The 20,872-nt window shown below is 39.3% G+C and overlaps 3 protein-coding genes across 3 annotated transcripts; 2 read left to right on the forward strand and 1 right to left on the reverse strand.

Moving 5' to 3' along the window:
- Positions 1–447: 447 nt before the first annotated feature.
- Positions 448–2,952, forward strand: LOC103835173 (26S proteasome non-ATPase regulatory subunit 4 homolog). Its single transcript, XM_009111290.3, has 10 exons — positions 448–663; positions 759–872; positions 965–1,070; positions 1,146–1,260; positions 1,342–1,554; positions 1,747–2,026; positions 2,143–2,239; positions 2,389–2,486; positions 2,576–2,644; positions 2,728–2,952. The coding sequence occupies exons 1-10, from the start codon at positions 652–654 to the stop codon at positions 2,773–2,775; spliced, it is 1,152 nt and encodes a 383-aa protein (XP_009109538.1). The 5' UTR covers positions 448–651; the 3' UTR covers positions 2,776–2,952.
- A 1,813-nt stretch (positions 2,953–4,765) lies between these two features.
- LOC103835174 (transcription repressor MYB4) lies at positions 4,766–6,441 on the reverse strand. The gene is made up of 2 exons (XM_009111292.3): positions 5,664–6,441; positions 4,766–5,509 (listed from the first exon to the last, which is right to left on the reverse strand). Exons 1-2 carry the CDS (start codon positions 5,924–5,926, stop codon positions 4,921–4,923), a joined length of 852 nt encoding a protein of 283 aa, XP_009109540.1. The 5' UTR covers positions 5,927–6,441; the 3' UTR covers positions 4,766–4,920.
- Positions 6,442–12,350: 5,909 nt separating this feature from the next.
- LOC103835175 (E3 ubiquitin-protein ligase UPL3) lies at positions 12,351–20,808 on the forward strand. Its single transcript, XM_009111293.3, has 17 exons — positions 12,351–13,539; positions 13,691–13,801; positions 13,879–13,995; positions 14,087–14,257; positions 14,330–14,491; positions 14,990–15,226; positions 15,309–15,430; positions 15,498–16,902; positions 17,014–17,112; positions 17,338–18,888; positions 19,000–19,224; positions 19,321–19,425; positions 19,629–19,709; positions 19,804–19,872; positions 19,985–20,113; positions 20,330–20,449; positions 20,536–20,808. Exons 1-17 carry the CDS (start codon positions 12,643–12,645, stop codon positions 20,599–20,601), a joined length of 5,667 nt encoding a protein of 1,888 aa, XP_009109541.1. The 5' UTR covers positions 12,351–12,642; the 3' UTR covers positions 20,602–20,808.
- Positions 20,809–20,872: the final 64 nt, after the last annotated feature.

Below are 20,872 nucleotides of genomic sequence, written 5' to 3' on the forward strand. Positions count from 1 at the left end.
AGAAGGCATCAAAAAGATAAGAGGTTCCTCTTCTATCATGCCAACAAATACATCTATAGAAACAGAGGTAATGGCAATGTTAATGGCAGTCCAACAAATCAAAAGCTTACGGTATGAGAATGTCGCTTTTATTAGCGACTGTAAGCAATTAATAGATGAGTTAAATCAGTTTTATGCTGAAGAAACCATCATCAGTAAGCGTGTCACGGAGGCTGCCTCTATGATACGAGACATCTACAACATATCAAGAGCTTGTAATTTCACTTTTCACTTTATGTCCTGATCTTTTTTAAATGTTGTAGATGCACTAGCTAAAGAAGCAAGAACTAAAAACCAAAGTTATGTAATATCTTGGTTTGCTTAATAATAAAATGTTGACAAAAAAAAAAAAGATGAGGTTGAAATGTTATATCCACAAATTGGTAAATGTTGATAATTGAGCGCAGAAAAAAACAATGGGGGGTGAAATTGTTACCATCGAGTCATTGTGGCAAAACTGAAATAAACATAAAAATACAAGGGTCTTAAAGAGCAAAGTAAAATATTAAGAAGCACAAGCGCTTTATCATCGGTCTAAATCTCAGAAGCTACCTGACTTTCTCTCTACGGCGACGCAATTCGAAGAAGCTTCTCTCTCTATCTCTCGACACGATGGTTCTCGAGGTGATTTTCTAGTTCCATCTGCTTCTGATTTCGATCTCTTCATCGATCTCCCCTTGTTTGATTCGCTGTGATTGGATGTTTGATTTAATCCGTAGGCGACTATGATTTGCATCGACAACTCCGAGTGGATGCGAAACGGAGATTACTCTCCCTCTAGGCTACAGGCTCAAACCGAAGCTGTTAATCTTCTCTGTGGGGCCAAAACCCAGGTAAAAAGTTGAACACTTTGATTCGATTAGGGTTTTCGATTGTGCTGTTGGTTGTGAATTTAGGGATTTTTTTTTCGTTTTGTCAATTGCAGTCGAATCCGGAGAATACAGTGGGGATCTTGACAATGGCTGGGAAAGGAGTTAGAGTTTTGACAACTCCTACCTCTGATCTTGGCAAAATCTTGGCGTGTATGCATGGTGAGTCTAGTGAAAGAGATTGGAAAACAATTTTTTTGACATCAGTTTTGCTAACTTGAACCATCTTTTTTTCAGGACTTGAGGTGGGAGGGGAGATTAACTTAACGGCTGCGATACAGATTGCTCAGCTAGCTCTTAAGCATCGTCAAAACAAGAATCAACGCCAAAGGATTATTGTTTTTGCTGGAAGGTTCTGACTTTCTTGTGTTCATGCATAGTTATCTGTTTATTTTGTGTTTAGTTATCTGATGTTTGTGTTGCTTTTTTATAGCCCAATCAAGTATGAAAAGAAGGCCTTGGAGGTTGTTGGGAAAAGGCTCAAGAAGAATAGTGTCTCTCTTGACATTGTCAATTTTGGAGATGATGATGATGAGGAAAAACCTCAGAAACTTGAGGCCCTCCTTGCAGCTGTCAATAACAATGACGGAAGCCACATTGTTCATGTTCCTTCTGGGGCCAATGCTCTCTCTGATGTGCTTCTCAGGTATCATCAGTTTTCTTCCTTCTTTAGGTAGATTGTAATTGGAACAGTTCATACATTTGAGAAAGGCATTGTATGAGCTCTGGAGTCTTTAAAGAACTTTGTTTTTATCTATACGTGTTTTGTTACCAGTTACCACTGTGTCTGTAGTTGAAGTTATCTTTATAATGTGTTAACTCTTAAATTTTCTTGCAGCACACCTGTATTCACGGGTGATGAGGGTGCAAGTGGGTATGTTTCTGCGGCAGCTGCTGCAGCTGCAGCGGGTGGTGACTTTGACTTTGGTGTGGATCCAAATATCGACCCAGAACTTGCTCTTGCCCTTCGAGTCTCCATGGAGGAGGAGAGAGCAAGGCAAGAGGCTGCTGCTAAGAAGGCAGCCGATGAGGCAGGTCAGAAAGACAAAGACGGGGATACAGCTTCGGCCTCACAGGAGACGGTTGCTAGGACAACCGAGAAGAACGCTGAACCAATGGTTAGTCGTTAGCCACTTTGTGTGTCTATCCTTCTTAGTAGTATTTTATTATTATATAGCCACAGGCAAGCATTGTTTACCGTACAACTTTATTATTAATCAAAAATTTGTGGCAGGATGAGGACAACGCATTGCTAGACCAGGCAATTGCTATGTCCGTAGGTGATGTAAACATGTCAGAAGCGGCGGATGAGGACCAGGATTTGGCTTTAGGTGAGTAGAGCTTTGTAGTAAAATCATATTAGTGGTCTATGAAAAGTAGCCTTCGCTTGTAAATGTGACAATTAGAAGATAAATTTTTATTGCTTTGGGTGTTTTGAGTAAAGACAAGACCCTTATGTTTGAATCTGGTCCATGTGCAGCGCTGCAAATGTCAATGAGTGGGGAAGAGTCAGGTGAAGCTACGGGTGCTGGAAACCTCTTAGGAGATCAAGCTTTCATATCATCTGTTCTCTCATCGGTAAGCTTTTACTTAATTAAACGTCTGAATTTTTACAAGCAAAGCGAAAGGGAAAAGTAGATTGGTCCTAACTGTTTGTCAATACACAGCTTCCAGGGGTGGATCCAAATGATCCAGCGGTTCAAGCGCTGCTAGCGTCTCTGCCAGACGAATCAAAGGTGCGTCTTGCATTGGTTTGAACAAGTTTTCTTGGTTGATAATGAAGATACACCGTGATAATGTATTATGTTAAAATTTGCAGCGTAACGAGGAAGAGAGTAACAGCAAAGGTGAGGATGAGAAGAAGTGAAGAAGGAGACAGACGTATCATCATGGCTCTCAATAAAATGCCTCTCTTTTGTTTGGTTTGGTATGATAGAGAGATCATATGAGACTGAAGAAGAACTCTCTTATTAATCTCTGCCTTTATGACCTTGTTTGTTCTCACGCTTTTTCATTAATGTTAAATGTTGGTCAAGAAATACAAGTCCAGTCGTGTCTGCCTTGGCAAGTCATGAACCCCTGGACGAATCGTTGAATCATTTCGGTAGTTCGGTCTAGGCGCAAAAAAAAAAACCAGTTACTAAACAGATAAAATCGCAAGTTAAAAATACAAATTCACTCAAGGTAACACACATGGCATACAAATTTTTGATGGAACACTATTAGAAGAGAGTAAGGTCGCAAACATATGGGATAAGGAAGTATGAAGCCGAGTTTTAAGACACTCAAGGGACCGGGCCAACCATTTTTACGGCAATAAAAATTTACAAATTTTTATTTTTCCCTTAATAGAGCAAGGTAGGGAAAAGACAAAAGGAGTCGCAAGACTCACAGCTACAATATTAAAAAGGAAAACTACGTAATATAAGAAATAAAATAAAAATCTAACGGAAGCTTCTAAATGCATCTACCTAACATCTTTGAAAAAGCTGGTTTGAAATATAACAAATTAATATCAAAATTAAATAAATGCTTTTAGAAAGAAGAAGAGGAGGCAGGTGCGTCTGTCTTCCTCACTTGTGTGGTCATCTTTTGGCTTTTTGTCCTTTTCCTTTTTCTCCTTATCCTCAGTTCTCGCCACTCTTCTCTTCCATCCCTCTCATTTCCAAAATATCCTATCGAATGTGCATTGATAATCCAAACTTTCGAAATGGGATCACTCAAAACGAAAAATTTCCATATCAAATACTAAAAAAGACATTTAAAATTTGGTTAGAGTAGAGGTAATTTTAGACTTCATACCATCATTATTCAGTTCGTCTCTTCAACAGAATGATGTATACCATGCTTAATCCCCGGTGCAAGTAAAGTCATCGCAATTAGTATTGCTAGCAACTTACTGATCACGTAATCAATATATAATAATGAAAAATAGTTGTATCTATTATTTTGGGATTTGAGATATAGTAGAGGACTTCTTCAAAAGTTTTGGGAGTTTAACGAACATATCCAACACCGGTCTAATAAGCATCTTATGATAGAAAAATGTTTTACTTTACTACGAGTCACGACTTTCTAAATTCAAGCAGTTTGTATGCATGCATATATGAGCAGCAGGGTATATTGCATGTGTATGCATGCATGTGGAATTGTGAAAAATGTATTAATATGTCTATATGCATCGCAAGTGGACAAAAGATGATGAATGGTTGGTATATAGGTTGGTAGGAAGATGGGTAGTGAGAAATAAATAGAGTTTGGTAGAAGAAAGGGTCTATTGGTTTGGTTGTTGCTTCCTTCATTTATGTTATTTTCCTTTTTTATATCTAATATTAATGTTGCTCCTACAACTTATCTACAAGCCTCACTCTCCATCTGTCATGAATCGGTTGGATTTATTTCCATTTCACATTCTTCATATATATATATATATATATATATATATATATATATATATATATATCTTTTGTTAGAGAGCTTAAATGAAAAGATATCATCTCTTTGTAATCTGACTATTATATGCGGAAACCATATACTTATAATCTTTTCTCCTGATTTGGCTTATCTCCAACATTGGATAATGAGGCTTTTTAGGCAACCAACCTCTAACTGCATAAACTAATCTCAACCACAAGAAATTTTATCTTACCAATTGTATAATACGATTTTTTTCTTTCTATTCTCGTTGAAAATAGTTCGATAATCTACACTCCTTATAGGTTTGTTTAAGCACTTAAAATTACTAACTCAAACTATGTTGGTTTCTCTATATATGGAAAAATTTTATCACACATAATTCCTGGAACAGGTACATTTTTAATATTTTTGCAATGAAAAATTTCGATATAAGAAAATTGTTGAGTAAGAAATATGTTCTATGTGTAGTTTAAAATCCAACAGTAAAAAAATTCATACAGAGTGAATGATGAATAATAATAGTGTACCTTAAAAATAATTCTATAGGCAAAAAAAGTTTGTACAGTTACGCACTTGGCATAATTTGACATTAATATTATATCATCTCCAAGCTTCGAAAACCTAAAAGAGAAGTAGTAGTAGTCTCTTTCGTTGCCAACCCTAAGAAATCGAATCCGTGGCTGATGTCACCCCCATTGCCAGTACTGCCGCTGCTACCTCCAACTACATCGCATCTTATGCTTCCGCATCTGCACTCCATGCCGTTTATCATCCCTAAACTGCACCGGAAACAACGGGCCCTTGTTGACTTTCCCTCAACAACATCAGGAAGACTGATTCTGAGCTCAAGATTCAAATCTGGCAACTTCTCTTCAGTTAGGAACTCGTCTTTTTCCTCTTTGAACGTAAGCATTGAGATTTTCTCTGGTTTTACTTGAAAACAGCTTGTGCTTTCCATCTTTGGAGTAGAAGTGAAAGATATGTTAATGGTGTTGTTACTCGTTATTGCTTCTATTAGTTGTGTAGGTTTAGAATCTTGAGAAGCTGATGATGATTCTTGGACTGGTCTATGAGTCGTTGGATCAATCCCTCTGTTTATAAGCTTTCTTCGTATATGTGTGTTCCAATAATTCTTTATCTCGTTATCTGTTCTTCCCGGTAATCTCCCGGCAATAAGCGACCATCTACAACAAGAATAATATATTAGTTTTGAAAAAATAAAAACAAGAATAATATATATATATATATATAGATACAAGTTTAGCATCAAAAGTTCAAGCTTCTTTTTATTTGCATGAAATTTTAAAAAGAAAGTCCCTATAGACTATAAGTACTCACTTGTTTCCAAGAAGGCTATGGAGCTTGATGATGAGCTCGTCCTCGTCCTCGGTGAAGTTTCCACGCTTTAGGTCAGGCCGGAGATAGTTGATCCACCGGAGACGGCAGCTTTTGCCACACCGAAGAAGGCCGGCGGCTTTGGGGAGAGATCTCCAGCAGCCTTCGCCATGAGCTTTGATGTATGCTGTGAGCCTCTCGTCCTCTTCTTTCGTCCATGCTCCTTTGTTTGTGTGAGCTTTCTCACAACATGGTGACCTTCCCATACTTTTTCTTTCTGTTTTCTGTGTTTAGATCTTATTATTTCTTGATATGAAAATCTTGCATATATAAATATAAAGAGGTATGAATTAATCAAGTGTGTTTATGTTACTTTATATGTATACTGGGAATTGGCTTTTAGCGAGGGTTTTGGCTAAAAGGGACTAACTTGTTTTTTTTTTTGTAGTGGAAGATGATTAAGGCATTTGGTGGGGCACTTGGATTTTGGGTTTGGTTGAAGGTTCAAAGCTTTGGTGTATAGTTTATATAAGGTTTTGACTTAAAGCTGTAGAGCGATACATATACATAGATTGTATACAATTGCTTCTAGATGATAGAGGCGTAGAGGTAGAGAGAGAGAGAGTTGAACTTTATAATTGCTTCTAGATGTGAGTTGGTGGGATGGATTTGAATGGGTAGTGTATGGTGGCCTTTCGTTTTGGTACAATAAGTGAGAGCTTGACATATATGGCATCATGGTCTTTAGAAAAAAAAAATTTCTAATAAAAATGACAAGTGACAACAATTTAATATTTTATTGCCGCAATACATTAACCAAAGAAAAGTATCGTATTAAATCGCTAGTAATACATATTTACAAAATGTTTTAACAATTTTGTTATTTTTCCTTGCATTTACAGCAATTTTGATCTCTTTCATAGAACAAACATTTAAAAGAAAAAGATATTAATATCATCTAAATTCTTCGACTGACATAGTATTAGTGTTGACAAATCAAACTTTAACTTCGACCGATTTAATTAGTACATCAGGTAAGTCTTACCAATGTTTGCACGTTTTAATTGCATGATCAAGCTTGTAATAAAAGTAGGAAAGAAGAAAATTCAATTAAACATACAAAATCCGAAATTCGGTAAACTGAAAGTTTGGGAATGGCCTTTACCGCCAGGTATCGCCCCTAATAAAATTTATCATAATATAAATAAGAAAGTGGATTCTTTTGATAAAAAAAAAGTGGATTCTTAAAATAAATTTGGTAGCAATAATGAAGAGGAGGGCAATTAAGTTGTGGGAGTAGGTAAAAAGTTAATGAGTGATTTTGAACAAGTGCAGGTCAACTGTAGGCGGTGAGGTTTGTACTGGGTGTATAGACTGCACTCTGTTAATTATTGTTTTTAATAATCTACATAGATCTTAGAAACCCTAATACAATTACTCGCTAACACAAATTAAAGCACTATCAAGTAACTAATTATGTGGGCATGGTATAACTTATAGAAATATTTTTTTTTTGATGAAAAAAATGTTAGGATCATGTATAAACCGGGGTTTTGAACCGGACGTGAATAAAACACGCAACCATTTGATCTGGAGTCAGACGCGCTACCATTGCGCCACGGATCCGATATTATAGAAATATATGGTTGGTTCTAAATTTTATCTCAGATGACAAGCACTTCGTGTTTAGCATATTTGTGATCATGGTCATGTTTCTTTTATATGTATGCAAAAAGTTTAAAACAATATACAACAATAACCACCAACATATTTTCTTTATAAGAAAACCACCAAAACAGAATATACATATATAAACATGTTTAGATATAAATCTTTTGGACATAAGAATGTGCCTTCTAGAACCTTGGCTTAGAATGGTTTTCTAATCCAACTAACTTTTTAAAAATATTCGAGACTTGTAAACCAAGACTTAACAAATATTTTAGAAACAGTTTTAACCACCAACTGTACAGTCTGGACTGGATATAATACCACTAGTCGTATATATCACTTTTACCTTTTGTAGAACATGAAAAGTTGGAAAATTAATTGTTTCCATCGTATTTTTGTAACACATGTGACTATGTAAGAAAAAAAAGTTGAACGATTACAGTAGTTAGTAGAATAGTACATTAATTTTATTGTGTGTATGTATGCGTACCCATATATACTTTAGACAAAAGTGGAACTAAATTGTGAAATTTGGTAAGTTAGGTGGAAATTTTGAGAAGACTTTTAAAATAATAATGGTTTATTGAATTGAGATGGAAAAAACGAAAAAGAGAGAAAGTTGTTGAACTTCAATTTTTAAAGTCTATTGGTCTACAATCACTCACCTCATGCATGATGATGGCGCTCTTCTAGAATGTTAGATTCTCAGCTAGGGGCAGAGATTCTTCAAATCAGAAACAGAAGCTCTATTCATTTACATTTGAATAAAATCATCAAAATCCAGATTCACTTTTAACGTTCACCAATTACCCTAATTAATTGATTTTCTTGATCTGTTTTCTTTACAATATATTAAAATAGGCCAACTAGCAAGTTGTACCAAAATAGACCAATTAGCTAGTATTGTTTTATGAAAAAACAAATACATAAACACTACACGCAAGGAGCTTTTTAAACATCATCGTTTACATAGTTCTGCTGAATTATTCTTTATGCATATATGTAGTAGAATAACATTTTTTATTAGTAATAATGGCCTAATGGGATTGTAAATGATGTGGACGAAATAGCGATGTGTGAAATAACGAGTATACTATAGATGCGCTATAATGATATATAGTACTGCTAACAATTTTGTCATTTTCTTGGCGTAAGTGATATGTTTAAGAGTTGGATGGTTATATCCTATTTTTAAGTCCGTATGCGGTTGGGGAAGTGGGGTTTGGTTCACCTTCCACTTTTTTATTTTCAATTGTTTTAATGATGGATTCATATTTTAATTTTAACATTGCGTATTTATGTTATATATGACCACCTTTATCTTGAGATAGATTTAGTTGAAAACCGAAAAGAGCTCGTAACAGTTATATTATAAACTACTGTAGGAATTTAATTTTAGCAGAGTAAGAATGCAAGATATTACTATGATCGGTTTCCGTTGCGAATACGTGAAAAAAAGTTGAATGCTTATTGCTTGGTGACGGTGGGGGATTAATAATAGTATAATACATAAATATGGTCACAGTCACACATATCTACTTATACAAATACGTAGAAGATTGGATATAATATAGAGAGGTCCATATCAACCAAGTGTAGATAAATGTGAAGGTCGAAAAAGATTTTTAAAAAAACGGGAGAGAACAAGAGAGAAAAAGAAGAGAGAAGCGAGAGAGAAAAAGTGTCGGTGTCCCCGACGCCCGGTGGCGCGTCCGCGCGCGTGCCGGCGTCGGTGGTTCATCTTTTTTCGGTTTAGTCAAGGATCTCTGCTGTGGGCTTCGATCTACCGATTCTCCCGACATGCTAACGGATCTGGGTTGGGGTATTGCGCCAAGAAGGGCTCGGCTCGTACGGTGCTCCATACGGCGGTGATGCTGCTTTCTCTGGTTCCGTGGTGAGGGGTGAAGAACGGTTACTCGTAGCGGCAGGCTCGTGATTTCAGGTTCAGTTTCCGGGGAGTAGAGGCTCTTTCAGCTCTACGACCGCCGGCCTTTGTTTCTGGGAGACGGTGGCTCCTTTAGCACCGTCATCGCCGGCTCCTGTTCCCGGAAGGCGGTAGCTTAGTTAGTATCGTTCTTCTCGGCTTTGGTCCTTTATCTTCGCTTTAGTCTTTGTAGGTTTTTTTTCTAGCTCTTCCTCCTCTGTGTAGTCTGTTAATCAATGCTTCAAAGCTCTTCCGCCTCTTGATCTCTCACCTGAAACGACTCGTGAATGTCGGGGGTGCTGGGTCAATGGTAGACGGTTCTCTTGTGACTGCGCAGATCGTGTTTAAGGGTGGTTGGATCAGTCGGCATGGGATACGGACGAGATCGCGATGGGGCTGATGCTCTCCGATGATAGATCCCATGCGACTTGAAGCTAGCGCGGTGGTTAGTTGGGGATGGGGCAGCGCCGCCGTCGTTGGGTGTGCCGCGGGATTTAGGGTTTCCTGTCTTTGGGCGTTTGGGTGTGGGCTCAAGGCCCGGTTTGTTTGGGCCGAAGGCTAGGTGGTCTGGTGTTATTTGGCCCGGCCTGTTTGGGCTTTTGTAATGGTTTCAGTTTGGACTTTGGGCCTTTTAATTAAATTATTAAGACGGAAAAAAAAAAGATAAATGTGAAGGTATTTAATTGTGTGCCTAGCTACTCTTTTTCAGTTGAGTTTTCATCATTGCCGAGCCTTTGATTATTTATCTCCAAATTCAACAACGGTGATGAAATATGTTATTCAAACACAGTTATACAAAAGAAGATCAAACACACTTTAAATCAAGGCAATGTAAATCAATTTATGACAGTTTCGGTGGAGATGCGATTTAATTTTAAGCATAACAGGTAAACCAGATTTGGTGCAATCTATATATTTGGTCAAAGAATCCAATTTATAGCACGAAAAGAATCTTATCAATTTTATCCACCCCCTAAAGCCACATATGTGACAATTTGAAGCAAAACCATACTTTGATTACCAAATAGTTCGAACAATAGGGCAAAAGAAGGTCATACCATAAAGACGTGGGTAAAATATACAAAGGCATGCATGCAGTTTATATGATTGATAGCCGATTTCACCATATTCAAGTTTTCTTTGATGTGGTTCACTTTTAACTTCATGCAACTATAGCACATTTATGAGTGGGTGGCTATCAAAGTGACTAGTAAGCAGTGTCATGGTTTTGATAAAACGGTCGGGTAATTAATACCCTAACGCAAACCAATCTGTAAGTTCCGGTGGTTTCACTCCCTGGAGGCTGGAGGTGAGAAAAGAGATTCGTGTGCAGGAGGAGATGGCATTAGGCTCTTTCAAGTCTCGCGTTTTATGATCTCGAAAGTTGGATCCGCTAGATCTACAGCGGTTTTGGAGGTCGTCTATGGTCTTCATCTATTTATTCACGGCATCACTTCAGACCTTTTCGGTTATGCCTCCTTTCCGGCTCATTCGTGGGTGTTCAGTAAAGGCTTTCATTCCAGATGTGTTTTTTCAGGTGTTTTTCGGGTTCCCTTGCTCTGTTGACACCGATTTAGGGTATTTTAGCTCAATTTTTGAATTTCAGTTGTCTGTGGTCACAAATATGGAGACGGTTTCAGAGAGTTATTGATTAACTATGTATCAACATTTGATATTTGTTCACGTCCCAGGCGTCGTCGAAGCTACCTTGATGTTTTGCAGCGGTGCGCACTTTGATTGTCTTTGCATGTTATTGGAGTCTCTCTGGTCTGGTGGTGGCGGTGCATTCAAACCGTATTTGGTTATGTGTGTTACGACATAGAGGTGTGTACAGCTCGGTTGTGTGACCCTCACCCTCAGTAAGGGCCCTTGAAACCTATACTTCTATTGTTCGTTGGGCTTCATTGACAGTGACATTTACAAGTTGAAGGAGTTCATCAGAAACTATCTACCTAGAATGTAATAAATTGTCTTGGGAACTTTTGTTCAAATTGGATTTATAAATGAATAGTAATTTCTATTTTTCGGGTTAAATTAATTAAAAAATATATATATATATATATATTAAAAAAATCTGTAAGTTCCAAACAAGGGCATATAAAAGAACTAATGTATTATATAATGTCATGTTTTTTTTTAAAAAAAAATGTAAAATAATTTATATATGTCTTCATCCAATTAACAAACTCAAACCCAAACAACCAAAATTTCTACATTTAGTTTTTAAATTAGCGTGTGATGGCTAAAGAAAAAAAGAAGAATAAATTTGTATCTTTGCATAGATCCAGAGGCGTGCCTACAGTGTATTGAAAAAGGCATTCGCCTTAGGCCCCCGAATAATATTACATTTTTAGGGTCCCAAAATTTAAAAAAAATTCTAGTTTAGTTGGTTAAATTTCTTTCTAAAAAAAACTTTCTATGAGAATCGAATAACTCAATTTCTAAATCCATATATTTTTTTTATAGGACATAACATTGCATATTTACGTAATAAACTTATTTTTGTAAGTGTTAAACTTATGTATTTCGCGAAGGTGATATATCGTATTAGAAATTTTTTTTTTTTATAGTTGTATGTAATTTTTTTTTTTAAACTTGCCTTAGGCCCTTAAAACCCTTCGCACGGCACTGCATAGATCACATGCATTTCATTGAGTAGATTCATTAAATAAGTAGATAGATAGATTTTATTATCATATTTATTTTCTTGACAAACCCTAGTTTTTCCTTACTACAATCATAAAAGAAGAATATATTTGTATTTTGTTTTTGTGTATGACTAATTGTAATGTGTTTGATATATACCATGGATAGTAGTGAGAAGGTAGAGTTCAAAGTATAAGAAAGCGAACCCCTCCATAGTGGGGGCTTAAACCCGTGCAAGCTTGCATATATCTATAGCTGATGGTTGGGCCCAAACTTATATCTTGGGCTTATTTTGTTTCCATCTGTCCAGCCCATGATAAAGTGTAAAACGACACCGTATAAAGCTTAATGGAGTAAACGAATCACACGTAGCGGGGATCCCCGTGTCAGTTCTTGTCCGAAAAGCTGGACGGAGGAAAACGGCATCGTATTCGCTTCGCTTGAATATATATATTTTGCGCAAAAGCCCTTTTCATCCCTTTCTTCTCTCATTACTCGATTTAGGGTTTTCTAATCTCGAAAGAAATCAAGATCCTCCTTCCTCCCTCTCTCGATTTCGATCTCTTTCGTGTTGATTTCGAATTCGTTCGTCAATAGGTTTGTTTCTCTCTAGCTCCGATCGATCTCGCTAGCAAATTAGGGTTTCGAGCGAGCTTAATCCGATCGGTTTCTGGATCAGTTGAGATGCGATCGGAATCTCTCTGAATAAGAGAGACTCGTGTGGGGGGTTTCTTCCTTTGTATGGAAACTCGGAGCCGCAAGCGTGCGGAGGCGACCTCAACTGCCCCATCTTCTTCTTCTTCCTCTCCTCCTCCTCCTCCTTCCTCAGGTCCCACCACTCGCAGCAAACGCGCTCGCCTCTCGTCTCCCTCTTCATCTTCAGCCGCCGCTACTGCACCTTCCTCCTCCACCCGCTCTCGTTCTTCTCGCTCTACCACCGCTACAGTCGCCGTTACTCCCATGGACACATCCACCGAGTCTTCTGGATTCCACCGCGGCGGAGGACGAGGTAACAGGGGAAACGATAATACTAACTCTGATAAGGGAAAAGAGAAGGAGCATGAGGTTAGGATTAGGGATAGAGAAAGAGACAGAGCTAGGCAACAGCTCAACATGGACGCTGCAGCTGCTGCTGCCGCCGCCGCTGACGAGGACGACGACAATGATAGTGAGGATGGCAACGGGGGATTCATGCATCCCAACATGAGCTCAGCCAGCAGTGCGTTACAAGGGTTGCTGAGGAAGCTTGGAGCTGGACTTGATGACTTGCTTCCTTCTTCAGGTATTGGCTCAGGTTCGTCTTCTCACTTGAATGGGAGGATGAAGAAGGTACTCGCTGGCTTGCGCTCTGAAGGAGAAGAGGGAAAGCAGGTCGAGGCTTTGACGCAGCTGTGCGAGATGTTATCTATTGGGACCGAAGACTCCCTGAGCACCTTCTCTGTTGATTCCTTCGTCCCGGTTCTTGTTGGTCTACTTAACCATGAGAGCAATCCGGATATTATGCTTCTTGCTGCCAGGGCTCTTACTCATCTGTGTGATGTTTTGCCGTCTTCTTGTGCTGCTGTTGTTCATTACGGGGCTGTTTCGTGCTTTGTCGCCAGATTGTTGACAATAGAATACATGGACTTGGCCGAGCAGGTTCGATTTCCTAACAATTCTTGAATTTTTTTGCTGAATATATATTGTGGAATGTTTTATGCTGCAGTTTCTACACGTACATATCCAATATTTTAGTTTACTTAGGACGAAATTTGAAATTTGATTTTATTCTTCATGTGATTTACAACAGTCTCTGCAAGCTCTCAAAAAGATATCTCAGGAACACCCAACGGCCTGTTTGCGTGCTGGTGCTCTTATGGCAGTGCTATCATATCTGGATTTCTTCTCCACCGGTGTCCAGGTGGGTAATTTTGTAACTTTTCTTTAATGCTTTCCATACTCGTTTATCTAATGCACTTTTTTTTTTACTTTTTGTAGCGTGTAGCAGTATCTACCGCTGCAAATATGTGCAAGAAGTTACCTTCTGATGCATCTGATTATGTTATGGAAGCTGTACCGGTACTGACAAACCTACTTCAGTATCATGATGCGAAGGTAAACGATCCCTTTTTTTTTGCTATAATGTGGTATTATCTAGTTCTGCTCTTGCCCCAGTTTCCTTCATAGTATGTTCGTACGGTGGCAGGTTTTGGAATATGCTTCTATCTGTTTGACTCGGATTGCCGAAGCATTTGCATCGTCCCCTGATAAATTAGATGAATTATGCAACCATGGCCTGGTGACTCAAGCTGCGACTCTTATATCCGCTAGCAACTCGGGAGGTGGGCAAGCATCTCTCGGTGTTTCAACATACACGGTATGAGTTAATTCTTTTGTGTTTTCTATATTTCGTTATTCATAGGATGACATTTTCATCATATTTTCACAGGGATTAATCCGATTACTTTCCACCTGTGCGAGCGGTTCACCTCTTGGGTGCAGGACATTACTTCTTCTCGGTATTAGTAGCATTCTTAAGGATATTCTGTCGGGTTCCGGTGTCTCTGCTAATGCATCTATATCCCCAGCACTGAGCAGGCCTGCAGATCAGGTACGGATTTACTTTTTGACATCACAGACTTTATTTTGTTCAATTCCTGATAAAGTCTATTCAGTAAAAAGTGTTTTGTTTAGGGGACACACCTTTAAATAGATCATCAACATAAATTGTGTGTTGAGTGAGATGCTTAGGGGACACACCTTCAAATAGATCACTTGCATTTAAATGGATCACTTGCATTTAGGAGTTTTGTCTATTCAGTTCAATGATAATCTTTTTTTTTTTGTAACACTCAGCTCAATGATAATCTATGTACATGTATTTTGAGCTTTATTTATGTTGTAACCGATGGCTCAACTTTCATATGCTTGTTTTCTGGTATGGTGTTAGAAGTGGTATAGATAAAAGTGCTTAGCGCTTCATCAGTGTGCTCGGTCTTGTTTATTTAACTTTTTTTATCCCATGACTCGCTAATTCTTGAATATATTCTTGAACATGATCATGTGAGGTCTTTTGTTTCCGAATTATAACTCTTGTTTTGCATCTTAGATTTTTGAGATAGTCAACCTAGCGAACGAGCTCCTCCCTCCACTGCCAGAAGGAAGTATCTCCCTTCCTACTAGCGCAAACGCGTTAGTGAAAGGTTCAGGCCAAAAAAAGTCTTCTCCAAGTACTTCAGGAAAACAAGAAGATTCTCCCAAAGTTTCACCTAGAGAAAAATTACTTAGTGATCAACCCGAACTTCTGCAGCAATTTGGATTGGATCTTCTTCCAGTTTTAGTGCAGGTAATTTTTTGTTGCAGTTGCTACAAGTTAGTGTTCATACAACCTCCTGTATGTCTAATTACCCTTGTTTTCTTTCCTACAGATCTATGGTTCTAGTGTCAATGGTACTATTCGTCATAAATGTCTCTCAGTTATCGCAAAGTTGATGTATTTCAGCACTCCAGAAATGATTCAATCTCTAATTGGTGACACAAATATATCGAGGTATGCTGGTTATGTTTTAAATTAGGTATCACATGGCGCAACTTCTTACATTATTTTTCCTATGTAGCTTCTTGGCTAGTGTCTTGGCATGGAAAGATCCACAAGTCTTGGTTCCTGCTCTACAAGTTGCAGAAATTCTGATGGAAAAACTTCCTGAAACTTTCTCGAAAGTGTTTGTGAGGGAAGGGGTGGTTCATGCTGTAGATCAACTTGTCTTGGTTGGTAAACCTAGTTCTCATGCTTCTACTGATCAGGAAAATGACTGTGTGCCTGGATCTGCACGATCTAGGCGTTATAGACGGCGAAGTAGTAACGCCAATTCTGATGGAAATCAGTCGGAAGAGCTTAAGAATTCTGTGTCAGCTAGTATAGGTGCAAACCATAATTCCATGGAATCTCCTACAGCGAGCTTCATGCTAAGGGAAACAGTTAGCTCCTGTGCAAAAGCATTCAAAGACAAGCACTTCCCGTCTGATGGTGGGGAATTTGATGTTGGAGTTACAGATGATCTCTTGCATCTGAAGAATCTTTGCACGAAGCTAACTGCTGGTACAAATGATCATAAAGTGAAAGGAAAGGGGAAATCTAAAGCCTCTGGGCCATGCCTCGGCGATTTTTCTGCTAGCAAAGAAGAATACTTGATTGGTATCATCTCCGAGATACTTGGCGAGCTAAGCAAAGGAGATGGTGTCTCAACTTTTGAGTTTATTGGCAGTGGTGTGGTAGCAGCATTGCTTAACTATTTTTCTTATGGATACTTTTCCAAAGAGAAGATCTCCGAGGTTGATTTGCCCAAACTTCGCCAGGATGGGCTCAGAAGGTTCACAGCTTTTCTAGAAATTGCACTTCCTTCTGATGGTAATGAGGGAAAGATCCCTCCTATGACTGTTTTGATTCAGAAACTTCAAGATGCTTTGTCTTCACTGGAACGCTTTCCGGTCGTCCTTAGCCATCCCTCAAAGTCACTCAGTGGAAGTGCTCGTCTCTCATCTGGATTGAGTGCTTTGGCACATCCTTTGAAGTTGCGGTTATGCCGTGCACCTGGAGAGAAGGCACTACGTGATTACTCCTCCAATATTGTTCTCATAGATCCTTTGGCAAGCATAGCAGCAGTGGAGGAATTTCTCTGGCCCCGAGTTCAACGCAGTGAATCTGGGGTGAAGCCAGCAGCGCCTGTTGGAAACACTGAGCCAGGCACATTACCTAGCGGTGCTGGTGTTTCATCACCATCCTCGTCAACTCCAGCTTCCACCACTCGTCATTCTTCTAGATCTAGATCTGCAATTAAAATAGGCGATGCCTCAAAGAAAGAACCTGTGCACGAGAAAGGTACCAGCTCATCTAAAGGTAAAGGTGTTATGAAGCCGGCTCAGCCGGATAAGGGGCCTCAGACAAGGAGCAGTGCTCAAAGGAAAGCTGTTCTTGACAAAGATACACTAATGAAACCAGCTAGCGGAGACTCCAGCTCTGAGGTATGTCACTGTAGAAAGTTCTGGATTACATGGTTGTTTATTGTGTAACATTATATTATGTTTGTGGTGTGATCTGCTTATGCAGCACTATCGTACTTATATTGCTTGCAGGACGAAGAAATGGATATATCCCCCGTCGACATGGATGATGCTTTGGTTATTGAAGAGGAAGACATTTCTGACGACGATGAGGATGATGATGATGAGGATGTAAGTATTCCCTCCCCAGTATGTACATTACAGACGCAATTATTTCTCTTGCTAACAACATGAAAGATGATACTTTTCGCAATAATGCTTGCTAGCTTTCCGTATTCTTAGATAAGTTTACCATATTGAGCTCACCTTATTTGGCACCTTTCCTTTTAGAACTGACTAAAGAGAATAATGAACTTTATACCACAATTTCTCATATTGATCTGGTCTTGAATTCAGGTCTTGGATGACAATCTTCCCATGTGCACCCCTGATAAGGTTCATGATGTAAAATTGGGAGACGCAGTGGATGATGAGGGAGCCGGTCTAGCACCTAGCGGCCGACAGATGAATTCAGCTTTGGCAGGAAGTAGTGGAACAGCAACTGCAAGGGGATCTAATTCTACTGATGCTGGCATTGGGAATCTTTATGGTTCTAGGGGTGCACTCTCCTTCGCTGCTGCGGCGATGGCAGGGCTTGGAGCTGCCAGTGGTAGAGGTATCAGGGGAAGTAGAGACCTACATGGGCGTACCCTGAATCGAAGTTCTGATGAGTCCTCTAAGTTGATGTTTACTGCGGGAGGAAAGCAACTTAGTAGGCATATGACGATATATCAGGCTGTGCAACGACAACTTATGCTAGACGAAGATGATGATGACAGGCTCGGTGGCAGCGATTTCATCTCCAGTGATGGAAGCAGATTAAATGATATATATACTATCATGTACCAGATGCCGGACAGCCAAGCGAATAGGTTGTCTGCTGGTGGTGCAAGTTCTACCACACCATCTAAATCCACCAAATCTGCTACTACTAATGCAAGCGTAGAAGCTCAGTCGTATAGGGCATCTCTTTTGGATAGTATCGTACAAGGAAAGCTTCCATGCGACCTTGAGAAGTCCAATTCTACGTATAATGTTCTGGCGTTGTTACGTGTATTAGAGGGTTTAAATCAGCTTGGCCCTCGCTTAAGAGCCCAAACCGTTTCTGATCGTTTTGCAGAGGGTAAAATTACAAGTCTGGATGATCTGAATACAACTGCTGCAAAGGTTTCTCATGAAGAATTCATCAACAGCAAACTTACACCCAAATTAGCTCGACAGATCCAGGACGCGCTTGCTTTGTGCAGTGGAAGTCTTCCCTCTTGGTGCTACCAGTTGACTACAGCATGCCCGTTTTTGTTTCCGTTTCAGACCCGGAGACAGTATTTCTATTCAACTGCCTTTGGGTTGTCGCGTGCATTGAACCGCTTGCAGCAGCAGCAAGGTGCTGACGGCAGTGGTTCTACAAATGAACGAGAGATGAGAATAGGGAGATTGCAGCGCCAGAAAGTGCGTGTATCCCGAAATAGAATATTAGATTCTGCTGCGAAAGTTATGGAGATGTATTCTAGCCAAAAAGCTGTGCTTGAAGTAGAATATTTTGGTGAAGTTGGTACTGGTCTAGGCCCGACACTTGAGTTTTACACACTCCTAAGCCATGATTTGCAAAAGGTTTCCCTTGGGATGTGGAGATCAAATTCTGGTGACAAGTTATCTATGCAAACTGATAGAGATGAGATTCAAGACGGTAAATCAGCAGCAGCTAGGGACAGAGATATAGTTCAGGCACCACTTGGGTTGTTCCCTCGGCCCTGGCCCTCAACTGCTGACGTATCTGAAGGTAGTCGGTTTCATAAAGTTGTTGAATATTTCCGCCTTTTAGGGCGCGTGATGGCAAAGGCACTTCAAGATGGACGGCTAATGGACGTCCCGTTAAGTACAGCTTTTTATAAGCTCATTCTTGGTCAAGTGAGTTTTTTACTATCAGTAACTTTTTTTATTTAGCTAAGAGTGGACTAGTAGTTTCGACTTCTTTACGTTGTTCGTAATTTCTTACTGCTTCTTTACTCACCTGAACAGGAGCTTGATTTGCATGATGTTATATTATTTGATGCTGAACTTGGCAAGACTTTGCAAGAGCTTCGTGTTCTTGTTGGCCGTAAGCACTATCTGGAAGCAGGCGGTGGTGACAACAGTAGCGGGATTTCTGATTTATGTTTGCGTGGATCCCGTATTGAAGATCTTTGCTTGGACTTCACCCTACCTGGCTACCCTGAATACATATTGAGACCAGGAGATGACATTGTACCGTCTAATAAGCTTTACATCCGATATCTTACTATTGTTTTAGTTCTTGTCCATTGTTGCTGATGCCGTGTACTGTTTTCTGTTCTATTACAGGTTGATATTAATAGTCTTGAGGACTATATATCCCTGGTCGTTGATGCCACTGTCAAGAGAGGAGTTGCCCGGCAGATTGAAGCCTTCAGATCTGGATTCAATCAGGTTAGCAGTTTCACAGACTCTCCGCTTTGTCTCTTACTTTTCCTGTAGGCTTTGGCTTTGGCTTTGGCTTTGGCTTCTAAATTACATAGGAGTGGTTTCTTTTGGTTCATACTTTATAATCTTTTAAACAACAGGTTGATGATAATTTAGTCTTACCTTTATTATCTTTACAAGAATTCTCTGTTCTTACACATGATTACCAGGTCTTTGACATAAAATCTCTACAAATATTCACCCCTTCTGAGCTGGACTACTTGTTGTGTGGTCGTAGAGAGTTGTGGGAGGTGAGTTTTCATCTATTTTTTGAATTTCCACTACCCATTTGACTCGAATCGACTAGATAAAATTTTCTTTTCTAAAACCTTTCTTTTATTGCAGGCGGAGACTCTTGTTGAACATATCAAGTTTGATCACGGTTATACTGCAAAAAGTCCGGCAATCATTTTCGTAAGTTACTTTCCGTACTAGTTTGTTAAAAAACCAATTTTCTTTTACAATCAAGCTTTTTGCTTCTTTATTGTTGATTCCTTTTTGACTTTGATTTTCACCCTGGCGGTAGTTATTGGAGATCATGGGAGAGCTAACAGCAGATCAACAGCGGGCTTTCTGCCAGTTCGTAACTGGAGCTCCTAGGCTTCCTCCTGGTGGCTTAGCTGTTCTCAACCCAAGGCTGACGATTGTGAGAAAGGTAAGAAACCTTTACTTATATATTCGGTTAAAAAGCGTTTTTGTAATTGAGCCAAGAGGTTCTAGTCATGTTAAACTAGACCCACCAAGCCATATATCAGAATACATCTACACGTGACGCATTGTTGTGTTTGCAAGACTTGCTAAGATGAATTAGCTCTTACTCGATTTAAGTTGTGTATTTGCTTCCAATTGATGTGTTTTTGGCTTGATGCAGCTCTCATCAACCTCAAATGCTGCTGCCAATGGGACAGGGGCTTCGGAAACAGCAGACGACGATCTTCCCAGCGTCATGACTTGCGCCAACTACCTTAAGCTCCCTCCTTATTCTACAAAGGTAACTCGTCTCTCTTTTTTTAAGTCTACGGTTTCTGTGTTTGGTTGGTTGGGGTGAGCCTGAACACGAGTTTGTACCTGAAACAGGAAATCATGTACAAGAAACTGCTCTACGCCATCAACGAAGGGCAGGGGTCGTTCGACCTATCCTAGGCATCTCTCTCTGTTGTGGCTGCGGCTAGAAACCACCAACCCTCTCTCTTCTTTGTACATTTTATATCGGAAGACTCTGATTTTGCACTTTGAATGTTATTTCTGTTAAACCATGAATTATTAAAATTAGGTTCAATATTTTTCATGTGCAAGTAACATATTAATACATGGAGGATAAAAATAAAATCAAAAGACAAACTTGAATAATTTTGGTTGCCTTTAAAATTCGTTTGAAAATTCCGAAGCAATTATATATAGTGTGAATAAAAGT

Source organism: Brassica rapa, chromosome A08 (genome assembly GCF_000309985.2).
Source record: "Brassica rapa cultivar Chiifu-401-42 chromosome A08, CAAS_Brap_v3.01, whole genome shotgun sequence".
Lineage (NCBI taxonomy): Eukaryota > Viridiplantae > Streptophyta > Magnoliopsida > Brassicales > Brassicaceae > Brassica > Brassica rapa.

Excerpts from the sequence above, each read along its gene's own strand:
- LOC103835175 (XM_009111293.3), top strand. The coding sequence starts at position 12,643 with ATGGAAACTCGGAGCCGCAAGCGTGCGGAGGCGACCTCAACTGCCCCA. Across the intron at positions 19,225-19,320 it reads TGAGACCAGGAGATGACATT|GTTGATATTAATAGTCTTGA; the intron begins GTACCGTCTAAT and ends GTTCTATTACAG. Across the intron at positions 20,114-20,329 it reads GGCTGACGATTGTGAGAAAG|CTCTCATCAACCTCAAATGC; the intron begins GTAAGAAACCTT and ends GGCTTGATGCAG.
- LOC103835174 (XM_009111292.3), bottom strand. The coding sequence starts at position 5,926 with ATGGGAAGGTCACCATGTTGTGAGAAAGCTCACACAAACAAAGGAGCA. Across the intron at positions 5,510-5,663 it reads CATAGCCTTCTTGGAAACAA|ATGGTCGCTTATTGCCGGGA; the intron begins GTGAGTACTTAT and ends TTCTTGTTGTAG.
- LOC103835173 (XM_009111290.3), top strand. Across the intron at positions 1,071-1,145 it reads AATCTTGGCGTGTATGCATG|GACTTGAGGTGGGAGGGGAG; the intron begins GTGAGTCTAGTG and ends TCTTTTTTTCAG. Across the intron at positions 2,027-2,142 it reads AGAAGAACGCTGAACCAATG|GATGAGGACAACGCATTGCT; the intron begins GTTAGTCGTTAG and ends AATTTGTGGCAG.